The sequence below is a fragment of the Pongo pygmaeus genome, chromosome 4, assembly GCF_028885625.2.
Source record: "Pongo pygmaeus isolate AG05252 chromosome 4, NHGRI_mPonPyg2-v2.0_pri, whole genome shotgun sequence".
NCBI lineage: Eukaryota > Metazoa > Chordata > Mammalia > Primates > Hominidae > Pongo > Pongo pygmaeus.
The window spans coordinates 38525313-38550846 of NC_072377.2; the positions used below are offsets into that span (position 1 = coordinate 38525313).

At 41.0% G+C, this 25534-nt stretch overlaps 1 protein-coding gene and 1 long non-coding RNA gene across 3 annotated transcripts in view; one reads left to right on the forward strand and one right to left on the reverse strand.

Annotated features, from left to right (window-relative positions):
- Positions 1-25534, forward strand: part of EGFLAM (EGF like, fibronectin type III and laminin G domains) — a 207651-nt gene that overhangs the window by 125218 nt on the left and 56899 nt on the right. The window contains exons 1-3 of one of the 2 annotated variants that reach the window (XM_054489180.1): positions 21406-21756; positions 23958-24073; positions 24657-24975. In XM_054489180.1, coding sequence (XP_054345155.1) covers positions 21747-21756; positions 23958-24073; positions 24657-24975 — 445 coding nt within the window. In that variant the 5' untranslated portion in view covers positions 21406-21746. Of the gene's footprint in view, positions 1-21405; positions 21757-23957; positions 24074-24656; positions 24976-25534 lie in introns of those variants that run through there. The other variant, XM_054489179.2, reaches the window with a different exon arrangement.
- Positions 17660-21336, reverse strand: LOC129037246 (uncharacterized). Its single transcript, XR_008502758.1, has 3 exons — positions 21264-21336; positions 19679-19936; positions 17660-17852 (listed from the first exon to the last, which is right to left on the reverse strand). It is a non-coding gene; the product is annotated as an uncharacterized LOC129037246 (long non-coding RNA).

Consider the following 25534-nt stretch of genomic DNA (forward strand, 5'->3'; position numbering starts at 1 on the left):
TCCACAAACAAAAACAGATATTTCTTCAGCGATCTTTGGCGTTTATAACATTTTATTTACAATGCTGTGTCAAAATGATGCAAATAACTGGTACATACATTTCTTTCCAAAATAAAATGAAATAAAGAGCTGGCAAATTCAGAAAGAATTACAACAACGAAAATTAGAGGAGTGGGTGATGAGAAAGGCTACAAACAAATTTGTCAGGCCTTTTTTTTTTTTTTTTTTTTTTTTTTTTTTTTTTTTTTAACATTACGCCTGAAAACTGTTTGGGTGATGTTCAAGAAAGTAAAGAACCTAATTTCTGACTCTACATTGATTATTTCGCTTGTTTAAGCACTTATTCACACAGTTTCCAAAATGTATATTTGATGTCTGTTTATGCCCAGGTAATTTCTGGGTGCTGGGGTTTTAGCAGTAAACAAGATCAATAGTGTCTCCGCCCTCATGAGGTATATCTGTGGGAGAGTCTGTGAAATAAGTCTGTATCACATTATATTATATAAATAATATCATCGGTAATGATAAGTGTCAAGAGGAAAAGTGAAGGACTAAGAGGGTGTAGAGGATGGTGGGAGCTGCTGCTTGGGATAGGCTATCAGGGAAGGCTTCTCTCAAAGAGAGATTTGAGCAGAATCCCTCCACATGGAGGGAGTGACAAATGCAGAGGTCCTGGGGTGAGAGCCCAGAGGACACTGGAAGCTCACAGAAAGAGGCCCACGTGGTGGGAACATGGTGAGTGAGAAAAATGATAGGAAGTGAGGTCAGAAAGTTTGCCAGGGGTCAGAGCATGTCAAATCTTATAGGTCCTGATGAAGACTTTGAATCTTATTCAAAGTTAAAGGCCAAGATGTTGAAATTTTGAGCAGCAAAATGACATGGCCTGACATATTTTAAGCAGGATTGCTGTTGCTACAGTGATGGAGCTCAGTGGAGAGGAAGGAGAAGGAATAAGGAGGCAATTTTATATTGCTTTAAGGAGAACAGACATGAAAAGAAAGAAAGGTAGAGTGCCAAATGGAAATCATGGAATTTTGAAACTGGCAAGTCATTGAAGAACCTAGCCAGACTTCCACAATTTTCAGATAAGGAACTGACACCACCAGATTATGTGACTCTCTGAAGGTCTTACAGTCATCATGAGCGTTGGATTTATGGGACTCTCTAGCCAGTGATCCTTGTGCTTCCTGTCCTCCTCTCTGTTGCAGAGACCCCACTTACATGCATGGTTACACCGCTCCATTCTCACCCATTTTCTGTTGGTTCCTCTTGAGAGGAGTGTGAGTGCTGCCCCCATGCTCCCAAGTGGGGAGTTGCTACATCAGTTCCCTGAGCTATTTCCTTATATAAGCCAGAAGTACTGGGATGCCTTTGCCTTTCTTAGTGTCTCAAGAACACTTTCTAACTGGGAACACCTGCTGTGTCCTGCTGCATGTCCCAGCCACATGTGTGAAAATCCTGCGGTTAGACTGAAGGCAGTCTGTGCAGTGACACAGTGGCCCATAGGGACCTGGTTGTAAACCCAACAGAGGTTAAGAAAGTTTGGGGATCAGTATCTCAGGCTCATTCTACTGCAGTTGACTCCCACAGGGTCTTTGCTTCATGTCTGCTACTACTCTATTGTGCCCCCAAATTCTCAAAAGTATTTGGGGGCACAATAGAGTAGTAGATTTCAACTGGGAGTGATTTTGGTCCAGAAAGAATATTTGGCAATGCCTGGAGACATTTTTGGCTGTCACAGTTGGGGGGAAAGTGCTACTGGCATTTAGTCGGTAGAGACTAAGGATGTTGCTAAATATGAATACCTTGCAACGCACAGAACAGCCCCCTACAATGGAGAATTATCTAGCTCTAAATGTCAATAGTACTGAAGTTGAGGAACCCTGCTATAGAACAAAAACAAATTTAAAAACCTAACCCGTGTTCAAAGTAAAGTGGCAAGCAGCTGGGAAATTAACTGACATTTAAAAAAACAACTATTTATCAAACTTTTTTGGACTACCACTTATAATAAGTATATGCAATTTACATTGCAACCTAGTACACACAAACATAAACAGTCATTTCTCTGTATTCATGGAGAATTGATTCAAGGACTGTTTCCCACCCACCCCCCAACAAACACCAACATCCAAAGATGCTCAAGTCTCTTATATAAAATAGAGTAGTATTTTCATATAACCTGTGTACACTCTTCTGTATCCTTTAAATATTTATCTCTAGATTACTTATAATACCTAATACAATGCAAATGCTATATAAATCATTTATATACTGTATTGTTTAGGGAATAATGACAATAAAATAAAGTCTGTACATGTTTAGTATGGACATAACCATCCATATTTTTTTCCAAATATTTTGGATGTGTGGTTAGTTGAATCTGCAGCTGCAGAACCCACTGATCCTGATGTGGAGGGTCAACTGTATAGAAGTACATGTGCATATGTGCAAATGTGTCACAGACACTCACAATACTCACCACTGCTAAATGCAGGACTTTGTATTTTCTCATACCCTTCAGTTCCAATTTTTAAAGTGTGGTCATGTCCCATTGAATTATTTTTATAATTCACTAATGGGTTTAAAATCTGTAATACTGAACTAAATACAGTCACGTGTTGCTTAACAACAGGGATACATTCTGAGAAATGCACCATTAGGTGATTTCATTGTTGTGCGAACATCCTAGAGTTGTACTTAGACAAACCTAGATGGTATAGCCTACAGCATGCCTAGGCTGTATGGTATAGCTTATTACTCCTGGGCTACAAACCTGAACAGAATGTTATAGTACTGAATACCACAAGCAAATGTAAGCAGTGGTAAGTGTTTGTACAATTACACATAGAAAAGGTACAGTCAAACTATGATATTATAATCTTGTGGGCCTACCGTTATACATGGGTTCCATCATTGACCAAAATGTCACTATGTGATGCATGACAGTAAGGAAACTGAATAAAGTAAGGGTGTATTACGTATGCAAGTTACCAAAAGGATCAGCCATTCATTTCACAAATACTTTGTTGTTGTTGTTGTTGTTGTTGCCCAGGCTGGAGTGCAATGGCGCGATCTTGGCTCACTGCAACCTCCACCTCCTGAGTTCAAGCAACGTCTCCTGCCTCTCCCAAGTAGCTGGGATTACAGGTGCACGCCACCACGCCTGGCTAATTTTGTATTTTTAGTAGAAACAGGGTTTCACCATGTTGGTCAGGCTAGTCTTGAACTCCTGACCTCATGTGACTCACCCGCTTTGACCTCACAAAGTGCTGAGATTACAGGCGTGAGCCACTGCGCCCCGCCCACAAATACTTATTTTTTTTATTTTTATTTTTTAAGAAGGAGTCTCGCTCTGTTGCCAGGCTGGAGTGCAGTGGCACAATCTCGGCTCACTGCAACCTCTGCCTCCTGGGCTCAAGTGATTCTCCTGCCTCAGCCTGCCAAGTAGCTGGGACTACAGGCACGTGCCACCACGCCCAGCTAATTTTTGTATTTTTAGTAGAGACGGGGTTTCACCATGTTGGCCAGGATGGTCTGGATCTCTTGACCTTGTGATCTGCCCGCCTCGGCCTCCCAAAGGTCTGGGATTACAGGAGTGAGCCACTGTGCCCAGCCCAAATACTTATTTTTGCCAAACCCTTTTTGAAAAGAGCTGAGACAGCCTTTGCCCTCCAGGGGTCATAATCCAGTCCAGTGCATAGACACACATACACAGCTACCCACATAGTGACGCACAGATATCAAGAAAATGCTCTGCAGCACGGAGGAGGGGTGATGCTGGTTTTGTGGGTCAGGGAACTGGGAGGTAGCATGGCCAAGTTTTCATATCACGGTGACTTTGGGGATGACTGGTAAAAGTCAAGTGGAATTTCTCCAAAGGGGCAGGCGATGAGAAACAAGAGAATTGGGCAGAAGGTTTTCTGGGTTGAGTGTGGAGGGAGGTGTTGGAGAATAGCCACAGATATTGTCCAGACACCAAAAGGCATAGGGGCATAGAGGCAGAAAGTAGAAACCCATCCTGTAGCTCACTGTTGGGCTAATATAAAACCACCTCCACTGGCTTGTTGCTCTCCTGCTCCTCCTTGCTCAGGATAAAGGCCGTATGATGGCCTGACATTCCCCATCTTTCACAATTCAGTCCCTGCCAACCCCTCGATTTATTGCTCCTGGCTTCATAGCATGAGCCCTCCATGCCAGCAGATGATATGCCAGCTATCCCAGCTGTCTCCAGGAGCCTTTTTGGCTATTCCATCTCCTCATCTTTTCTCTGATCAGTAAGTTCCAGGTAGTTGGTGTTTTCTCAAGGTGTAGGTTTCAAATCACTGCAGAAACTCTTCCATTGGAAAGCAACCCATGGTGAGCTCACCCACAACACAATTCCTTTTGTTATTCTGACAGTGAATTCTCAGTCTTAGCATTTCATGATTCCCTCTCTGATGGAGAATGACTTTGCGATGCTTCAATGCTTGGAAGCCCTGAGCTGCGCTCCTGGTTCCTCCTCTTTCTTTGTCTTGCTTTAGTCAATATGCCAATACCATTTTGAAAATGAGAACCAGTTACTCTTGTTTGTATTTATTTCGAAAACATTTCTTGGACACAGATTAATCTTATGACCTAGAGAGAGGCTGTCTTGCTCCTGTCACAGGCTGTCTATGAGGTTTTCTTCTAATGTCGTGAATGGTTATGGGTCAGTGAGGACTCAAGCCAGGCTTCTTTCCCTGATTTAAGACTGACTGTCTTTGCCTGACCTTATATACAAAGTAAGGGGGTTTTCTTCACTGTGGGACACTGATGGGACCCTCCCCAGCTTAGTTACCACTGATCTTCTCTGCCCACAATGAAGCCTGTCTACCAGAGCCAGGCTTTTGGAATGTGAGTTTACTCAAGACATTTGAATATATTTTTAAATCATAGATATTCATTTCCCCTCATGTACAAACATGATTCGAGACAGTTCCACCTGACACACCTTTTTAATTGAAAGAAGTATGATAATATAATCAGAAACCAAATAGAGATAGCAGACATGATTATATCAAGACTAGAGATGAGATAGTAACTTAAGCCCTCAAAGTCACTCAACTCTGAGCTTCCTAGAAATCAAGGTCTTACAGAACTCGTAACTTCCGATCAAAAAATGCAAACCAGGTCAGGTGCGGTGGCTCACACCTGCGATCCCAGCACTCTGGGAGGCCAAGGTAAGAGGATTGCTTGAGCCCGGAAATTCAAGACCAGCCTGGGCATTGTGGCGAAACCCTGTCTGTCTCTACAAAAACCAAAAAGTTAGCTGGTGCCTATAATCCTACACTTTGGAAGGCCAAGGCAGGTGGGTCACTGGAGGTCAGGGGTTTGAGACCAGCCTGGCCAACATGGTGAAAGCCTGTCTCTACTAAAAAAAAAAAATATATATATATATATATATACACATATATATACACGTGTATATATATATACACATATATATACACGTATATATATATATACACATATATATGTGTATATATATATTTAAATTAGCCGGGCATGGTGGCACATGCCTGTAATCCCAGCTACTTGGGAGTCTGAGGGAGGAGAATTGCTTGAACCCAGGAGGGAGAGGTTGCAGTGAGCCAAGATTGGGCCGCTACCCTTCAGCCTGGCCAACAGCGAGACTTCATCTCAAAAAAAAAAAAAAGTTAGCTGGGCTCAATGGTGCACACCTATAGTCCCAGCTACTCAGGAGGATCATTTGAGCCTGGGAGGTCAAGGCTGCCGTGAGCCCTGGTTGTGCCCCTGGACTCCAGTGTGGGTGACAGAGCAAGACCCTGTCTCAAGAAAAAAAAAACTAAAAAAATGCAAATGAGTTTTACAGTGAAAATAATTTTTTTTCTGGATACATAAGAAGAAATTACCAAATGAATCATTGTATAAAGAATATTGAGTGTTATGATGAATAGTGACTTTCAAAGCAGTTTTATAGTAGATGAGAAAATATTTTTTGCATGGCTAGATTTTTACTGATCCTCATTAAAAATTAAGGGTGTTAATTTGAATTGTAGTTGAGTGAATGGCATTTCTACAGGGATGATCGAACTTGACAGAAGGAAAACCCTTAGAAAATTAGAAGCATTGATGATTAACATGCCCCTTATAATTATTCAGCAAATTTCTCATGTATAGTTTAGAGTCCATCACCTAATATACACTCTTCTGTTGAATACCAGAGTTTTTCTTTTAAACCACAGTTCAACGTGATTTTTCTAAAGCATCTTAATTATTTTTAGTTCAGACACTCTCTCTGAAGGTAGTAAAACTTCCTTTTCCTTTCTAATTTGTCTAGACTAAGTCAGATACAATCTAGATAAATCACCTCTTGGATTTTGTATTTCAATATCAAGTATTCATTTATTTGCCTAATTGCTTGTCTATGTAGAAATCACCATGTTAAGTCCTAAAGTTTTTTCTTTATACTATAAAAATTTTGTCAGTTTATACATAGCGGTAGGTCTCTAAGCTGAAACAGTCCTTTCAAACTATTCTCAAGGTTTTGTTATGGCTGTTTTTTGTTTCCCCAGCCCAGATAAGTTTTATTTTTATGTTTTTCATTCATATTTTTGCTTCCATTATTCTGGTAAATATCAAAAAAAAACACTCATAATCTCTTAGTTTGGATTTTGTTTTCTATATCCACGTCCATACACATAATTTTCCCTCCTATTTTCATCTCTTTGACATTTTTCTTAGCATTCTGAGAGAACTTCTCAAGTTCATCCTCTATATCACTGATTCAAGTTTCTACAGTATTGATTTAGTTTATTATGGTAGGTATGGATTTTTATTCTCCTAATAAAATTTAGGCTTTGTTACATTGTTTTGTATTGTGAGTTACTTTAAGTGTGGTGAAAAATATCAGGAACAACTGTATATTCATGACCCAGCTTTATAAAATCTTAATAGGTGCCACATTTTTTTCAGTGGTAGAGAAAAAACATTACAGGTACAGGGGCAGCCCCTGAGTACTTCCCAACACTACTCCCTTCCCGCTTCCTGAGAGGTGCTTGAATCTGGTATTTATGATTCCCCCCTATCACTTTTAATTCTTGTACCAACATGCATATATTTATTTGCAAATTTTATGGTACTGTTCAGAATGTTTTAGTATTTTTTATAAATGCTATGACATGGCAAGTATCCTTTTGCAAGTAATTTTTCTCTACAATCTTATGTTTTTGACTTTTATGCAAGTTGAATTACAATATTCTAGTGGATTCAGTGTTAGTGTTGTATAACATTCTACTATATGAGTATACCATAGTTGGACATTTAAGTTGCTTCAAATTTTTTTCATTACAAACAATATTACAATGAACAGTCTTATGTATGTTTCCTGGTGCATGTGTACAAGAGCTTTCTTCAGCATGTGCTTTGAAGTGCAACTGCTATATTGTAGTGCATGCATATCTTCAGCTCTACTACCTATTATAAAATTCTTCCTCAGTTTCACTGCTATCTTCACTCCTGCTGACAGTATATTTGAAGTTCTTACTCCACATCCTTGTCAACACTTGGTATTATCAGACTTTTAAATACCAATCTGATGAATGTAAAATGATATATCATTATTATTTTGAATTGTACTTCTCCATTTCTAATGAAGTTAAGCATAACTTTATAATCTTGTTAGTCATCCTATGAATGGACTGCTTATATGCTTTGTCCATTTTATTGGTATAAATACCCTATATCAATTATATATTTAGCATATAATTTTATATATGTAGTAAATATTAAATATATATTTAAATACTAATCCTTAGCCAATCATGTGTTGCAGGTATCTCCTGTAAGTCTGTGACTTATCTTTCATTTCAATTATGGTATCCATTAGGAAGAAGTATTTTAATTCAATGTAGTTAAACATCTTAAGTTTTTTCTTTTTGATTTATGCTTTCTGGCTAAAAACAACTTCCTTTTTCCAAGGTCATTAGGCAATATCTTATATTTTATTCTAAAAGTTTAAAAATTTTGCTTTTCATATTTAGGGTGTTAATCTACCTAGAATTCACTTTTATACAGAGAACCTACTGTAATAATTTTTCTCCCCATATAGATAACCAGTTTCCCCAGCACCAAGTACTAAATCATTCAGCCTTTCCGCTATTAATTCGTAATGACATCTTTCTGGTATATCAGGTCTTCATACATTTCTGGATCTGTTTCTGAGTTCTATACTCTGTCAGTTCTTTATCCCTACTTTAATACCACAGTGTTTTAATTTCTTTTTTCTTCTCTTTGTGTGTGTGTGTGTGTGTGTGTGTGTGTGTGTGTGTGTGTGTGAGATGGACTCTCACTCTGTCACCCAGGCTGGAGTACAGTGGCCTGATCTCGGCTCATTGCAACCTCAAACCTCCTGGGTTCAAGTGATTCTCCTACCTCAGCCTCCCAAGTGGCTGGGATTACAGGCGCCTACCACTACGTCTGGCTGATTTTTATATTTTTAGTAGAGATGGGGTTTCACCATGTTGGCTAGGCTGGTCTGGAACTCTTGACTTCAGGTGATCCTCCCACCTCAGCCTCCCAAAGTGCTAGGATTACAGGCATGAGCCACTGCACCCAGCCTTACACAGTGTTTTAATTTCTACCACTTTATGAAGTCATGGTATCTGGTAGATGATTTCAGTCCTCATTGTCCTTCACAATGCCTTTTCTTTTTTTTTGCAGACACAGTTTTACTCTGCCACCCAGGCTGGACTGCAGTGGCGTGATCTTGGCTCACTGCAACCTCTACCTCCCAGGTTCAAGTGATTCTTGTCCCTCAGCCTCCCAAGTAGCTGGGATTACAGGCGCCCACCACCACACTCGGCTAATTTTTTTTTTCTTTTTTAACTTTTATTTTAGGTTCAGAGGTACATGTGAAGGTTTGTTACATAGATAAACCCATGTCATGGGAATTTGTTGTACAGATTATTCAATCACCCAGGTATGAAGTCCAGTACCCAATAGTTATCTTTTCTGCTCCTCTCCCTATTCCCACCCTCCGTCCTCAAGTAGACCCCAGTGTCTATTGTTTTTCTTCTTTGTGTTCATAAGTTCTAATCATTTAGCTTCCACTTATAAGTGAGAACATGAAGTATTTGGTTTTCTGTTTCTACATTAGTTTACTAGGGATAATGGCCTCCAGCTCTATCCACATTTCTGCCAAAGAGATGATCTTATTCTTTTTTAGGACTGCATAGTATTCCATGATGTATATGTACCAGATTTTCTTTATCCAATCTGTCATTGATGGGCATTCGAGTTGATTACATATCTTTGCTATTGTGAGCAGTGCTGTAATGAACATCCACATGTATGTGTCTTTATGGTAGAATGATGTATATTCCTCTGGGTCTGTACCCACTAATGGGATTGCTGGGTTGAATGGCAGTTCTACTTTTAGCTCTTTGAGGAATCGCCATACAGATTTCCACAGTGGTTGAACTAATATACACACCCACCAACAGTGTATGTGTTCCCTTTTCTCCACAACCTCACCAGCATCTGTTCTTTTTTTTTTTTTTTTCCCTGGGTTCTCACTGGGATTTAATATCATGGTTTAGTGTTCATCATGTTCATGTTTTAAAAAATTATACTTTAAGTTCTAGGGTACATGTGCACAATGTGCAGGTTTGTTACATATGTATACATGTGCCATGTTGGTGTGCTGCACCCATTAACTCGTCATTTACATTAGGTATATCTCTTAATGCTATCCCTCCCCGCTCCCCCTATCCCACGACAGGCCCCGGTGTGTGATGTTCCCCATCCTGTGTCCAAGTGTTCTCATTGTTCAATTCCTGGCTAATTTTTGTATTTTGGTAGAGACCATGTTGGCCAAACTGGTCTCAAACTCCTGACCTCAAGTGATCTGCCCACCTCAGCCTCCCAAAGTGCTGGGATTACAAGCGTGAGCCACCGCGCCTGGCCCACAATGCCTTTGCTTTTCAATAGAAATTTTAGAATCAGTTTTTCAATTCCATGAAAAATTCTGTTGGGATTTTAAAAATGAAAATATATTGAATTTTAAAAATGAAAATTATATTGTATTTATGAACTAATTTTGGAAGAACTGACATCTTTATGATATAGAATCATTGATTTAATCACCACATTATATCTCATCTAGATTTTCTTCAGAGTCTTTTAGTGTACTTTAGTAATTTTTCTCCATTATGGAGAAAATTCTGAAACTTAAACAGTCTAAAATTCATCAAATCTATTAGCCTCCTCTCAAACAATAATAACACAATAATGATGAGACAGGTTAGCTCCCTCGACCCCCTTCGTGGTCGGGAACTGGAGTGGTTTGTTTCACTCAGCCCATCACTGGCCACTCCTCATGGGAGGAAGAGTGCAGGAACCAGAAGTTCTTTATAGCTTTTGTTAGATTTATTCCCAAGTCTCTTATATTCATAAGTCTGTTTAAGCTTTTTTGATCAAGATTTTTAATATCATTCAAATCTTATCTATCCTTATGCATTTTTTGTTAGCTTGATCTATCAGTTACTAAGAGGATACATTACAGTTTCTCACTCTATCTCCCTACACCTCTCTCAGTTTTTTTCTTGATATGTATGTGAGGCTGTGAGATTAGGTGCATATGAGTTTAGAATCATGTTATATTCCTGGTGATTCTTTCAATCATTATTTAATAACCATCTTATCAGTAATGATCCTTTTCCCCCTTAACATTTACATTGTCCAGTAATTATATAGGTACACTAGCTTTCTCTTATCTATTGCCTGGAATATGTATTACATTCTTTTACTTTTGATGTTTCTGTATGTTGTGTTTTAGATACTTTCTGGAAATAGCATGTAGCTCAAATGTATTAAATCCAATCTGACAAGCACTGGTTTTTTTTTTTTTTTTTTTGAGACGGAGTCTCGCTCTGTCGCCCAGGCTGGAGTGCAGTGGCACGATCTCCGCGCACTGCAAGCTCCGCCTCCCAGGTTCACGCCATTCTTCTTCCTCAGCCTCTGGAGTAGCCGGAACTACAGGCGCCCGCCACCAAGCCCGGCTAATTTTTTGTATTTTTTTTGGTAGAGTCGGGTTTTCACCATGTTAGCCAGGATGGTCTCGAAGCACTGTTTTTTAAATGACAAGTTTATTGCATTTATAGTTATAATGGCTGACATGTATTATTTATTTCTACATTCTTATTTTGTGCTATTATATTTACTCTGCTTTTTCCATTTTTTATTGGAGAAGGATTTTTGTTTCTGCTGTTTTCCTATTTTATTTTTTATTTTTATTTTTTTGAGATGGAGTCTTGTTTTGTCACCTAGGCTGGAATGTGGTGGCACAATCATAGTTCACTGCTGCCTTGACCTCCCAGGCTCAAGTGATCCTCTTACCTCAGCCTCCCAAGTAGCTAGGACTACAGGTACGTGCCACCATACCTGGCTAATTTCTTTTAATGTTGTTTTGTAGAGATGGGATCTTACTATATTGTTCAGTCTGATCTTGAACTCCTGGTCTCAAGTGATCCTTCTGCCTCAGCCTCCCAAAGTGTTAGGGTTACAGGCATGAACCACCACACCCAGCCCTTTTCCATTTTCTATAGGATTGACTGTATTTTCTTAGTCCTTTCTTCCTCTGTATTAGGATGAAATATACATTATTTTATTTACCATCCATACATTGTTAACTCTCACGCTTAAACAGTCTAAAGTTCATCACAATCTATTACCCTCCTCTCAAACAATAATAAAACAGTAATGATGAGACAGATTCGTTCCCTTGACCCCCTTCGTGGGCTGGAACTGGAGTGGCTGGTTTCACTCAGCCCACCGCTGGCCAGTCCTCGCGGGAGGAAGAGTGGGGGAACCCGAGCGAACGAATGCTGGCACTGGCTGGTCGCTCCTCTCTGGCGGAGCAGGCTCTGTGCGGGCCCCGCAGCAGCGTCCAAGCATGTTACCACCAATGCTCTTTCAGCTCTGCCATCCAGGGACAGCCAATAGCCAACCAGTTTAGTAGAGGGTCAGGGTGGCAGCCCCAGCCCTCTCTGCACCCGGGTTCTTGTCCGGTGTCCAGGAAGAATCAGGTCACACAAACTGTTTGAAAGGTGATGAATACAGAAGACTTTATTGAGCGGTGGGTGGCTCTCGGCGGAAAGGGAGGCTGGAAAGGAGATGGGAAGGTGATCTTTCCCTGAAGCCCAGCCATCTCCGGCTAGGCCCATCTCCGAAGCCGCACCGTCTGAAGTTAGCCATCTATCCATCTATTTGTAGTCTCCAGCACTCAGTTGCTTCTCTGCTCACCGTTCAGCTGCTTGTATCCTCGCTGCTCAGCCACTCCTGTTGCTCTGCCAGCTGAAGTCTTATGGGCACAGGACAGGGGAGAGGCAAGCCAAAAAGGCAACATTTGGTTGGAAAAACGGGGTCAGCTGTTTTCACTTAGGGCTGTGGTTCCAGGCCTAAGGGTGGGGTTTAGCCGGGAGCCCAGCCCTTCTGTATCAATAGGGCCTTAGCAGCTTCAGTCCAGATCAATTCCTTCTTGTGTCACAAGTTACTTTTTGGTATTTTTGTTCTACCTTGTTTAGCAACCACATTTTTTTTAACTCTAATGCTTGTTTAGATTTATTTACAGATTTACCACTTTCTGTGCCCACAACTCTTCGCATCTTACTCTTTCCTTCTTTTTCTTGAAATATACTTCTGAATAAATGTTTAAAGATCTGTTAGTGATAAACTGTCTCAGGCTTTATGATCATGTCTTTGTTTCACTGTTACTGTTGAACAACCATTTAATTGAATATAGGGTTTTTTTATTTTTATTTTTGAGACGGAGTTTCGCTCTTCTTGCCCAGGCGGGAGTGCATGATCTTGGCTCACTACAACCTTTGCCTCCCGGATTCAAGCAATTCTCCTGCCTCAGCCTCCTGAGTAGCTGGGATTACAGGCATGTGCCACCACACCCAGCTAATTTTGTATATTTAGTAGAGGCAGGGTTTCTCCATGTTGGTCAGGCTGGTCTCGAACTCCCAACCTTAGGCGATCTGCCCACCTTGGCCTCCCAAAGTGCTGGGATTACAGGTGTGAGCCACCATGCCTGGCCTTTTTTTTTTTTTTTTAGAGACTGGGTCTCGGTCTGTCACCCAGGCTGGAGGGCAGTGGTGCAATCATAGATCACTACAGCCTGGAACTCCTGAGCTAATGGGATTCTCCTGCCTCAGCTCCCCCACTGAGTAGCTGGGACTACAAGTGTGAGCTACGGTGCCTAATTAAAAATTTTTTTTTCTGAGAGACAGGGTCTTACCATCTTGCCCAGGCTAGACATAGGATTTTGTCTGGACGATTATTTTCTCCTAGCACTTTGTCTTTAAAGAGTGAGAAGAGAGGGTCTAAGAGTCTCTGGTTTGAACAACTTGTCCATCTGAATACCTAAAGGAGAACTGAACCATGGTTGGTACTCAAATGTGAAGCCACTTTAAGGAACAGAGAAGCTCCACAGACTCAGGTGCTCACATCTTAGCTTCAGCCTTCTTGCTGTGCAGCTGTAGGCGTGTAAGTCTCCCTCCCCACTGGACTGTGAGCCACCGACAAGCTACATCTGCTCTCTTTGCCATCTCACTCTCCCTGATCTAGCTCCTGATTTCTCAGTGCAAGATGTGAATTGAGCCCTCTTCTTTAGGGAGCCAATTGGAGACCATACTACATATGTCAATTTTCGGTTAGTTACCCTGTCTCTCCAAATGATTTATCTTTTCATCTTTGCTTTTCTAGCAGATCATCCCCATAAGGACACAAATGTGTGTTCCCTACTCATAGAAAAGACTCTCCTTATGCTCACAACCCACCACCTACCATTCCATCTCCCTGCTTTCCTTCAAGCTCGAGTTATTGTGTTTACATTCACTGTACCCACTCTTTAAAAGCCTCCTATTCATTCTTCAACCCATCCCAACCTGCTCCCACCCCCAACTATTCATATGAAAACACCAATGATCCACATTTTTTCTGAACATAATGTTGTCCCATAAACATATCACATGCCATTAAATTTCTTTTTAAAAAGTGTAAATGATAAGGAATGTGATATGTACTGCCAGATTATCCCACAGAAGGAGAGAGAGAAAGAGAGAACCCGCCAAAGTGCAAGCTTCCTTTCAAAAGCCATATCCTCCTGATGCTATGAGCAATAGTTTTCTCCCATTAACAGTCAGTTTACAATTGCTACCAAACTTCCAGTGAAAATGACTGACTAGATACATAGATCATATCAGATTGTAACTGGGGTCTTTCAATTAACGTTTATTTTGCATTTACCATGTGCAGAGCACCCTGCAATATTTGGCTCGTATAGAAAACATTCACTCACTCATTTACTCACTCACTCATCTAACAAATACGTATTGAGTGCCTGCTGTGTACATAGCACTGAATTCCTAATGTCAGCCAGCATTTCAGATGTTTAGAAATGTTTTAATCACTTGTCTGAATTTTACACTGTCCACCCCACCTCCAGTCCTGAAGTATTACCACAGAAGGTTGCCAGTAAATTATTATTCATTATTCTCTAAACTTACAAAGGCTCCAAGCCTGAAATTTCTCACACATCATGATGGAAAGATGGCCTTGGGTTTCCTGCTGTGTTCACAGCCGCTTCTCCCATTATGCTTTGCCTATCTATCTCCGCCATCAGCAGGTGGCAGAGAAGCAGGTGCATAACACCTTGGTCTCTGGCCATCTGCTTAACTTTCCATGGCCCCATTATCTTTAGAAAGGGAGACTCCAAGAGAGAAAGACACAGTGGCATGTGTTTGATTGACTGGCTTATGCACTTCAAAAGGCAACACCCCACAGGGGTTATGCACCATTTGCGCTTCTGCTGTGTGGACGTGCATAAAGATAAAGGCGTCTGAGAAGTTTTGAGGTGAGGGCTCTGGAAGTTACTGGGTGCCTGAGGTGCCATTCTTAGGCTGTGGTCAAATAAGAGTTTCATGAAACGTGCTGAGCATAAAAGAACAAACTATCTGCCTATGGCCGGTACTTAGAGCTACTTTCCCCCACCCGTCCCAACCCTACCATCATAAAAACAAAACGCTGCATTCATTAGATTCATTCAGATTTGAAGGGACTGGTTCCAGCAGATTATTTGGGGGAAAGGGAGGAGCGAGGGAAGCCATCCACATCTTTGCAGCCCCTGAGTTCCTGTGCTGGCTGGTGTTGAGCAGGCCTTCTTCATGCAGAACCCAGCTACTAGATAAGTCACCCAGTAGCTCTTGTGGCTCACTCACACAGCATGTACTAAGTTGCAATTTTTTTAATTAAAATTTTTATCTTTATTTTTATAGAGATGAAGTGTTGCTATGTTGTCCAGGCTGGTCTTGAACTCCAGGACTCAAGCAATCTTCCCACCTCAACTTCCCAAAGTGCTGGGATCACAGGTGTAAGCTACCACGTCCAGCATCAGATTCAATATTTTCTAAGATAGGGTCTAACTGAGCTGTTTGATCACCATGTTTCAATTAGGAATGCATTAGCTGCTGTAGCTCCAGCTATCACAAGCACCTTCACTGCCTAAGCAAATGTAGAAAGCTGGGAGGTTCCAACAGGTGTCCACATGCATCTTAGTGACCCAAACTGTCATATGACTCTCCTTACCACCACCCCATGAGCAAAGGGGACTTGAAAATCCAGTATTTAGCTTCTGTAATATCTACAGCAGAAGCAGGTGAGAGAGGAGGGAGCTGAGGTTGGAATATCTACCTTACCTTCCAACGTGAAGCACAGATTGTCACACCAAGGACCCTCAGATATGGCTGGTCTGAATGTGGTCATTATAAGATCAGGCATAGATCCTGGTTCAGTCATTTTTTTGGCCAGGGTAGCAGGACTGACTTTACTTAAAGCATATAGCCCAAGCCAAAGTGACTTAATGCAGAAGAGCCACCGGGAGCATCAACTCCAGAGGCGCTCTGGGTGTGGATTGTTTTCCAGGAACACTCTGCAGAATGACATCCTTAAGATCCTGGAAAGGTGTGGCTCCCCTTGGGCCTGAACTTTTGCTGTTAAGAACCTAGATGAATGCTGCTGTCATATATTTTTATTATGCCTAAACTACTCCAAAAGTTCACTGTTTCTATTTTCTGTACATTCTGTAAGTTTCTAAAATGTATCAGGACTGAGTGAGGTTTGAGTGGTACAACAGAAACCAAAATAGATAGTGTTGATTTCCTCAAGGATTTTACAGTCTGGTGGGAGAATTACATTTATGAATTCATCACATAAATAAGCATAAAATTACAAACTCATAATGCCACTAAAGAGGAGAGCTATGAGAACATACCTGACCTTATCTGGGATACAGGGAAGACACCCCTAAGAAAGTGATTTTGAACAGAAATATAAAAGAATTAAAAAGGTAAAGGGATGGGCAGTGAGGGATAAGATTTCTAAGCATAGAGAACAGCATCTGCAAAGGCCTTGAGTCAGAGGAAAGGATGGTTCATCCAAAACATTGAAAGAAGAGCCAGCGCAGCTGGAGCATGGTGAGAAGGAATACATTGGTGAGAGATGAGGCTCAAGCTTGCAGGGCCAAGTCACGTAGGGTCTTGGGAAGACTTTGAAGGGACTCAAGTCACAGGTCTGACCTGTCATTATTCCATCTAACCAACCAATTCTTGAACATTTGCACTGAAAGAGATGACCCAGTTTCTGTCTGTGGCTTACAGCCTCATGGAGAACCATTCTTATTCTGGTGGGTATTAGAGTTTTGAAGAGATGCAATTAGTAGCACTTTTTTTTGCCAACTTTTGAAATCAATTGAAAAATAAAACAACACAGTCAGCAGAGGAAGATGATAAGGATGAAGATGAAGCAGATGAATCAAATGCCATTCTTATTTCTAAAAAGGCTGGGTCAGAAGACATAGCTCACTCTAAGAGCCAAAGTGAGCTTGCAAGCTCCCTTCTGTCCAGTCCAGACTATGGGAGAGCCCACTTGAGGGAAAGTTTGGGTTTGCACGGGAGTCACACCTACCCAGGCTACTGTTTTCCACTATGCTAGGTGGAGAGGGAAGGTAGGAAGAACTGAATTAATTAGTTCCAAATCGAATTCCTCCTCCATCCCCAGGGTCCTTTTTTATTTTTGTTTTAGTTTTTTTTTTTTTTTTGAGATGAGGTCTCACTCTGTCACCCAGGCTGGAGTGCAGAGGCACTATCCCAGCTCACTGCAACCTCCGCCTCCCAGGCTCAAGCGATCCTCCCATCTCAGCCTCCTGAGTAGGTGGGATCACAGACACACGCCACTATGCCTGGCTAATTTTTGTATTTTTGTTAGATATGGGTTTTCGCCATGTTGCGCAGGCTGGTCTCAAACTCCTGAGCTCAAGCGATCCACCCACTTTGGCCTCCCAAAGTGCTAGAGTTACAGGTGTGAGCCACTGCACCCGGCCCCCAAGGTCCTTTGATAGATTAGCTTTCGTCCTTCAGAAATGTGGACCTACTGCTTCCACTTAGCAGCCAAGTCACTGTCCCCATCTCTGTTGGGAGGGAAAGCGGTTGGACAAGAATCCAGCAGTACTTAGGGAGACTCTATTCTCATGATTGGAACTTCAAGAGTAGGGAATAAGTGTTCCTCCCTTGTTGTTGCTGAAAAACATGAAGAGAAGGGACTCAAAATACAACCTGGGCCTTTTGAGTGAAGATGGATTCTGATAAATGACAATGGATCACCTCCTACAGGAGAACACAATGCTACAATCCCCAAAGCATGTGACTTTCATGCTGAACTGACTTCTGTTTGCTTTTTCATCCACATAAGTAAAATTCTCCAGTTGTTTCTTTTTCAAACCTTGCTTGATGTGACAGATGCCTGCAATATGTCTAAATTAAAAGGGTGACTTTTAGGATCACAGAATGTTAGTGCTGGAAAGGATTTCAAGGTCATCAAGTCTAATCCTACTCCTTATTTTATTGGAAAACACAAGACCCAGAGAGATGAAGTGGCCTGCTCAAGGTCACCCAAGCCATTTATGTGCTTCTCCCAGTTATTTGGATTCTATGACTACCGATATTTCCAACTACATCATGTTGATATAGCTGAGAAACTCATTATTTATAGAAAACCTGTGATGCCTTTATTAAAACAAAGCACAGGTTTTTTAATAAAATAAAAGTCACCCTTCTATCTATTAACAAAAATTTGTGTTTTGTTTATAAACTTTTTTTTTTTAAATGGAATAACCCCTGAACTAGTGGTTTGATTATTCTGGTTCTAATAAATGTCTCCTTTTTAAAGTTCTCTTTTCCTAATTAACAAAGTGCCAAGTAGAAAGAGATAAGTTATGCACTTTAATTACAATAACCCCAGGCTACAGGGAGAATTCTTATCACTGGCTTGGACCGTACATTCTGTGCTCACTTAGAAATAACATTGGTAAAAACTTCCTGTAAGCTGTGGATTTGGGATCTGAGGTGGCGGGGCAGTCAGGAAACAGAAGTAGTGAGGCTTTAGTTCCAGGTTTCTTCCATCATGCTGTGCCTGGTTCTCTCTGTGCTCATTTCCTTCTTATTAAAAATGGGAAATGACTATTATCCTGGATTATTATGAGAGAGGGAGTTTGGGATGCTGCAAAGAGGACTGGGTTGCAGCAGCAGGAGCCCAGAATTCTAGATCAACTCTGCCACTAATGAGCTGCTTCTCTGGGCGAGTCTCATGGATTCTTTGAGCCTTAGTTGACTCCTCTGTAAAATGGGCTTGTTGTGTTAGCTGATCCCTGCGGTCTTTCTACGAAAGTTAAAATTACTTTGACTCTAAATCCTTGTGATTCCATATTCCTTTTCCCCTTCTTCTTCCATACCCTATGTTTCCCCAAACTGAGTGAACTCAGGTTTCAAAGAAATACGTTACAAAAAGTGTCAAAACGGAAACAATTTTTACAAAGACCAAAGAACATTATCCATTGAAAAATATGTGCCTTATTTTACTTGTCGAAATGAGCAGAGAATCCAGGATTATTTCCATTTTCATTACGGTATCATTTCGTAGCAGCAGCAATTTGCTTGTGGTCCTTTTCTCTGAGGAGTTCCCTTCAAGAAACAGAATTTCCTAGAGCAGATGGAGGGTCAGTAAGAGATCTCAGCCACCTACACTCTAACCCTTGGCTTCTCTAGGTTCCGGGTTCTTCTGACTGAACTATCTTTAGATACTTGATGCCAAAAAAAATTGTGCAATAGAGTCTTATGGACATTGAACTAGAGTCATATTATCTGATTCTAGAGTCAGAGCTTCCTCTAATGAGATGCATGATCTTGATTTTAAGTCAATTCTCTTCTGTGGCCTCGGTTTCCATGCCTGTGAAATGAGAAGATTGGGCTGGATGGTGTTTAGATCTCTTTCCATTCTTACTTCTAGCTTCATTCGGGGAAAAGGACAGGATTGGTGGCAGTTTTGGGGGTCTTTGGATTGGGAGGCAGAGTCCCACCATGTTAAGCAAGGGCAGGACATAGTTCAGCGCTGTGGGAGTGTCTCGTCTCACTCCTCTCAAAGGTGTTGACCTTTGTTGAGTACATGAAGTGTTAGTGACATGGAGGAAGGGAAAGGATATCAAGAAATCTAAAATATGGTTTCTGCCCTCAAAGGATTTACAGTCGAGTTGGTAAACACAAGGACAAGAGTCTAAGGCCAGGAGCCCAGCAGATGTACATACCATCTTACACATGTGTTGACTTTATCAAGCAATGGGCATTTATGCTGATTGGAGGCATATATCTATGGCTGGGTTGCCCCACCCAGGAGAAGATGAAGGAATGTCCTACAAGTCTTGGTGGCTTCTTACTTTGTGGAGTCACCATTTTTCCCAGAAGAGTCTGTTTTCTTTTTAAAATGTTGCTTGATTTTGGTCTTTCGATGGCACACATTCAGCTCTGTCTCCATAGAATGCATGCCCCCTGGGAGAATAGGTAGGCTGTGTGTAAGGAGATAGGAGTGGGAAAAAGATGACAATGGGAAAAAGCATTAACCAAAATCCTAGGGTAAGAAAATACAAGATGCATTCAGGAGACAACTGGCAGGCCAGTTTGGCTATTATATAGCTTTTAAAGAGTATTTTTTAAAAAACAACAAAAACCTGAAAACATAATTAGGATTCAGATTAAGTAGCATGTTGTAGTCAAAAGAGAGACCAAGGATAAAATCTAGCCCTGCCATTCCCCATCTTCCTGCCTTGAGCAAGTTATTTAATCTCTCTGTGTCTATATCTCCACTTGGTAAAATGGAAGTAATAACACCAATTTTATAGTATTTTGTGAGGATTAACTTAAGCGATGTATGAAAAGCTCCTGGCTCACTAAGAATGATCAACATACGGTAATTTTCTCAAATTCTAGGATCTTTCTACCTGCACAGTGGCTTCTTCTGCAATAAGCAATTAGGAGAGTAGTCACTGGACAGACCTTAGATTTGAGTTCAGCTCAGCCAGTTATAAAGTCTTTGATTTTAGGCAAATTACTTAACTACTCTTAACTCAGTTTTCTTATGTACAAAATGGGATTAGTGATACTTACCTTGTAAGATTATTGAAAAGTTTGGAAATATATCATGTTAAGCACCCAATGGTACCTGATAAGAAGAGGAGAGGGAGTAGAATTCAATAAATCATGGTGATGGGGGAAGAAGGAGGAAAAAAGGAGCTGTTTTAATTGAGAACCTTGAATTCTTGACCAAGAAGCCTAGAATTTATGTTGTAGGCAGTGGAGAGTCACTGAAGGTGATTTTTCAGATAGGAAACCATAGGATAAAGATGAAGAGAATCTTAACCTTGTTGAGAATGTGTTAATAAGGTGGACAGGGCAAGGAAGAACAGCCTGGAGGGAGAGAGACCAACCTACTGAAGACAAAAGCCAGCTTGCTTTATGTATGTGCTGTAAAAGAATTATAATTCTTTTACTACCAAATGGATTTCTTCTTCTGGAATCTAACAATTCTGAATATATGAGAGAGGCAGAGATAGAAATGAAGAGCGAGGGAAAGGACAGAGGGGAGAAAGAAAAAGAGAGAGAGGGGCCGAGAGAGATAGATACAGTAGTTCCCTCTCCGCGGGGGATGTGTTCCAAGATCCCCAGTGGATACCTGAAACTGCAGATAATACTGAACCCTATATATGCAGCAGAACTAGCATAAATTTCATTTTCCTTCTTTGCAGTTTCACAGATAGAAGATTCATTCTTGCCATAGATCTTAGCAACCTCAGCATATGATTTTTTTCTTTCCTTAATTCAGTTGAGAATTTTCACCTTTTAATTTAAAAGATGCACTTCATGGCTTCTCTTTGGCATATCTAAATCCCAGAATCACTGCTCTTGCACTGTGGGGCCATTATGAAGTCAGATAATGGTTACTGGAACATAAGCACTTCGATACCATGACAGTGAATCTGACAACTGAGACGGCTGCTGACCATGGGGCAGGGAGCATATGGAGCACGGATATGCCAGACAGAGGGATGATTCATATCCCATGCAGGACGGAGCAGGGCAGCGTGCTATTTCATCATGCTACTCAGAACTTATGAATTGTTTATTTCTGGAATTTCCCATTTAATATTTTTGGACTGTGGTTGATTGAGGGTAAATGAAATTGCAGAAAGCAAAAATACAGATAAGGGGGACTGCTTGCTGTACAAAGACAGAGACAAGAGGAGGAAGCTGTCCTCAAGGGCTTTTTGTGTGAAGACATCTGGCACACAGATACGCTGCATGCAGGTGGCTTGAGAGAACATGCATCCAGGTATAAATCTGGCATCGACAAGTTGACTACTTTAAATAAAACTGGGGAATTGGTGTGGAAGGGGTGAGAACACCACCTCCCCTTTGTTATCCCACCTCCACCAAGATGCGCCAGAACCCCTGAGAACAGCTCACTCCACCCTGTCTCTGGGTCATCTGCATCATCTGCTGACCGCACTTCTCTCTTCTGGTCTGGGAGGAGATTGATTTCTGGTCAACAGCACGCCCCCTGACAAAAATGACTTTCTGCCATTTCCTTCCACTCCATTTTCAATCTGATTGCTATTCTGTTTGGAGGGGTGCTATGGTCGGAATATTTATATCTCCCTCAAATTCATATGTTGAAATCCTAACCCCCAAGGTGGGGCCTTTGGGAGGTACTTAGATCATAAGGGTGGAGTCCTTGTGAATGGGATCAGTGCCCTTATTAAAGAGACCCAAAGGGGCTCGTTTGCCCTTTCCACCATGTGAAGATGCAGTGAGAAGGCACCATCTGTGCCCTCATCAGATACTGCCAGCCCTTTGATCTGGGACTTCACAGCCTGCAGAACTGTGAAAAATAAGTGTTTGTGGTTTACAAGCCATCAGTTTGTGGTACTTTTGTTATAGCAGCCCGGACAGACAAGGTAGGAGGGTGAGTTTGTCTTTGTGAGAATGGTGCGTGACTTAGCTTATTCCGAAAGCAAAATGTCTTTAAGTTTAGTTTATGTTTTTTATGCTTTTTATGTTATTTTTCCTTTTTCTTTTTCACTAGGCATCCAAACACTGGATGTCTAATAACTAATGAGCATCAGCATCCTACCAAAGTCATTTTCTGTTGCCAAAGTTGTTACTGCCCTAAAGGCTGGTGCCTGGCTTGTTCAGTTGAGAGAGGGCAGCAAGTTAGTACCTGTGCTGGCCCAAATCCACTGTGAGGACATGCAGGTGCCCTGGAGCTGCTCTTTAAAAGGCTGCCACCTCCTGGTGGAGTGTTTCCTGTGTGCAGCCTAAATCAGAGCACTGTGGATCAATGGATTCTGCGGATGACATTTGAATAAAAATGCCAACTGAATATTCCCCAAAAGACGATGCTCTGTATTGACATCTGAGAGCTTTTCTCACCCACCTTTCAGTTCTGAAAGATTTCGTTGTCCTGCTAAGACGGATGAAATGGTTGACCCCCAAAATGCATTATACGGCCCCCTTTTTTTTAGTTGTGGGAGTGTTTACTATAATCTCCCTTTCTTGTTTTAAAGACCTTTTAGTGAAATTCTTTGTACATCAAAAGTATATATATAACATATAAAAAATATGAATATTTACAGGTACCCAGCACTTACCTTAAGAAATAGAATATGATGGAATACTCTCAAAGGCCCCTGTGAATCACACCTCATTCACATCCCTTTTCTATCTTCCCTTGGGTATTTATGTGATTGTCCTGCTTTTTTAAAGAGTTTAAATTACATATATATGTATCCCTAAGTAATATATTGTTTTGTTTGCTGTTGTCTTTTATATTAATGTCATCAAACTAGATGCGTTCTTTTGCAACTTGTTTTTTTTTGTACGAAATCATGTGAGATTAAGCCATGTTGATATATTAAATGATAATTCATTCCTTTCCTCTACTATATGGTACTCCATTCTATAGATATACTATAAATAATTTAGTCATTCTTTGTTGATGGACATTCAGGATGCTGTTTGTTCTTATAAATAGCATATTTGGAGTATTTTTTACTATTACAAATTCTGATGCTATGAACCTGTTTTGAACATGCCTTTTGGTACACAGGTACAGGAGTTTCTCTAGCTTTTGTAAGTTGGGGTGGGATTGCTAGGTATGAACAAACATCTACTTTGTGAAATATTTCCAAGTATTTCACAAAGTGACTGAACCAGTTTACACAAGTACCCTATGAGTCCTCATTGATCCCATCCTTAGTAATATTTTTATTACCTGATTGACATTTTTGCCAGTCTTGTCAGTATAAAATGGAAGCTCTCTCTGGTTTCAGCTGGCAATTCCTTAGTAACTTATGAGAGGAAACTTTTTTTATATCTTTTGATTATTGACGCTTCCTTTTCTGTGTTGAATTTGTTGTTAAGTTTCCAATACACTGCGTTCCATTTGGTACAGCTCTGCCTGTGGCTGTGTTAGGCTAGACGATAGTGCAAAGGCCTGTGCTGATGAAGGGTTTGCTGCTTTTCTTTGTGAAGGCCCTGAGGAGGCGGGAAGTGGCCGTTATGGACCCCATTATATCACCGACATGGGAGCCAGTGAGGATGATGAAGGATTTGAAGACGACTTAGATTTGGATATTTCCTTTGAGGAGGTAACAATAATCTCTGCTCTTAAAACCCAGGGTGTTTGTGTTTCCTTGCCGAACAAGGCAATTTAGCCAATGGACCATAAACATTTTACTTAAAACTTAAATGGGCCCATTTGCTTTTAACACTGATTTGTTTCCTCTGACAATCAGTCTCCAGGTGCTGATAAATCAGTAGTAGGGAAGTACTAGCCATGCTTATGTTCTGTAGGCAGCTCCTGCCTGCGGACTTCACAATCTGGCAACAACATATTTCTATTTCCCACCAAGGAAAATTCAGAAAATCAGGTATTATAAGGAAATGAACAATTCCTTGACAAAGTCATGCATCTTCATCATATTAATAAGAATAAATCATGTAATATCAGTTTTACTGCTGAGTTTCTGAGTAATACAGGGAAAAGCACTAAAAGTCCCTGAGCATCAAGCTCTTTGTCCATAAATTAGAGTCAGTGCTGTCTTCCCCATCTCCATCCTAGGGTTTTTGGAAGTGACCATGTTTTCAAGTACTAGGCAACAATTATAAATAAAACAGTCCAATTGCCATGCTCTGTGTTCATCCTGAACCCCTTTCCTTCTCTGGCTTTAGGTTAAACCACTTCCTGCTACCAAAGGAGGGAATAAGAAATTTTTGGTGGAAAGCAAGAAGATGTCTATATCTAACCTAAAGACCATTTCCAGGCTCATCCTCCCTACCTCAGCATCTCTCCCGGTGACCACAGTGGTTCCCCAGCCCATTCCCGTAGAGAGGAAGGGGAAGAACAGTGTGGCCAGAATGTCAAGGCTCTTTGACATGCCTTGTGATGAAACTCTCTGCTCTGCTGACAGCTTCTGTGTCAATGACTACACCTGGGGGGGCTCACGATGCCAGTGCACTCTGGGCAAAGGTGGTGAGAGCTGCTCAGAAGGTAGGCCCTTGGGGGAGAGGAAGAATGTGGTGATGGATTGGCACCATTGAGAGCCAGAGGGCAGTTTTGTGGTCCAAACATAGCTCCTTCTAGTCCCTTCTCCAAGATAAGTACTTTCTTCCACATATTGGTCATTAAATTAACTATACAAGGCAAATTGTGAGGCAACTTTCATTGCTTCTAAGTAGACAGCAACCCTATTTCTATGTATGCCAAACGTGTAGTCCCTTTAAAGCAATCAATAAATCATCCTGATACTATCTTAGAGAGGTAGGTTTTACTATAATCACATCTCTACCAAAATATGCAGTTAAAACTTATGCATGAGGGTTAAGAAGGATAACAACTGGGCCAACTTATATTACATAAAGGTCTGTTTAGCTGAGGGCAAGTGACAGTGGCCCTAAAGCCATTGGTTTCTTCTTAGGAAAGCCAGTGCCAGTCTCCAAAAATGCAGCTTCTTCCTAAGAATTTCAGAAGCTCAAAGTCTCCAAGAATGAGAGTTGTAGGTATAAAAAGTATATAGAAGAAGATAGTGAAGTTGAACAGATTAGTGAGG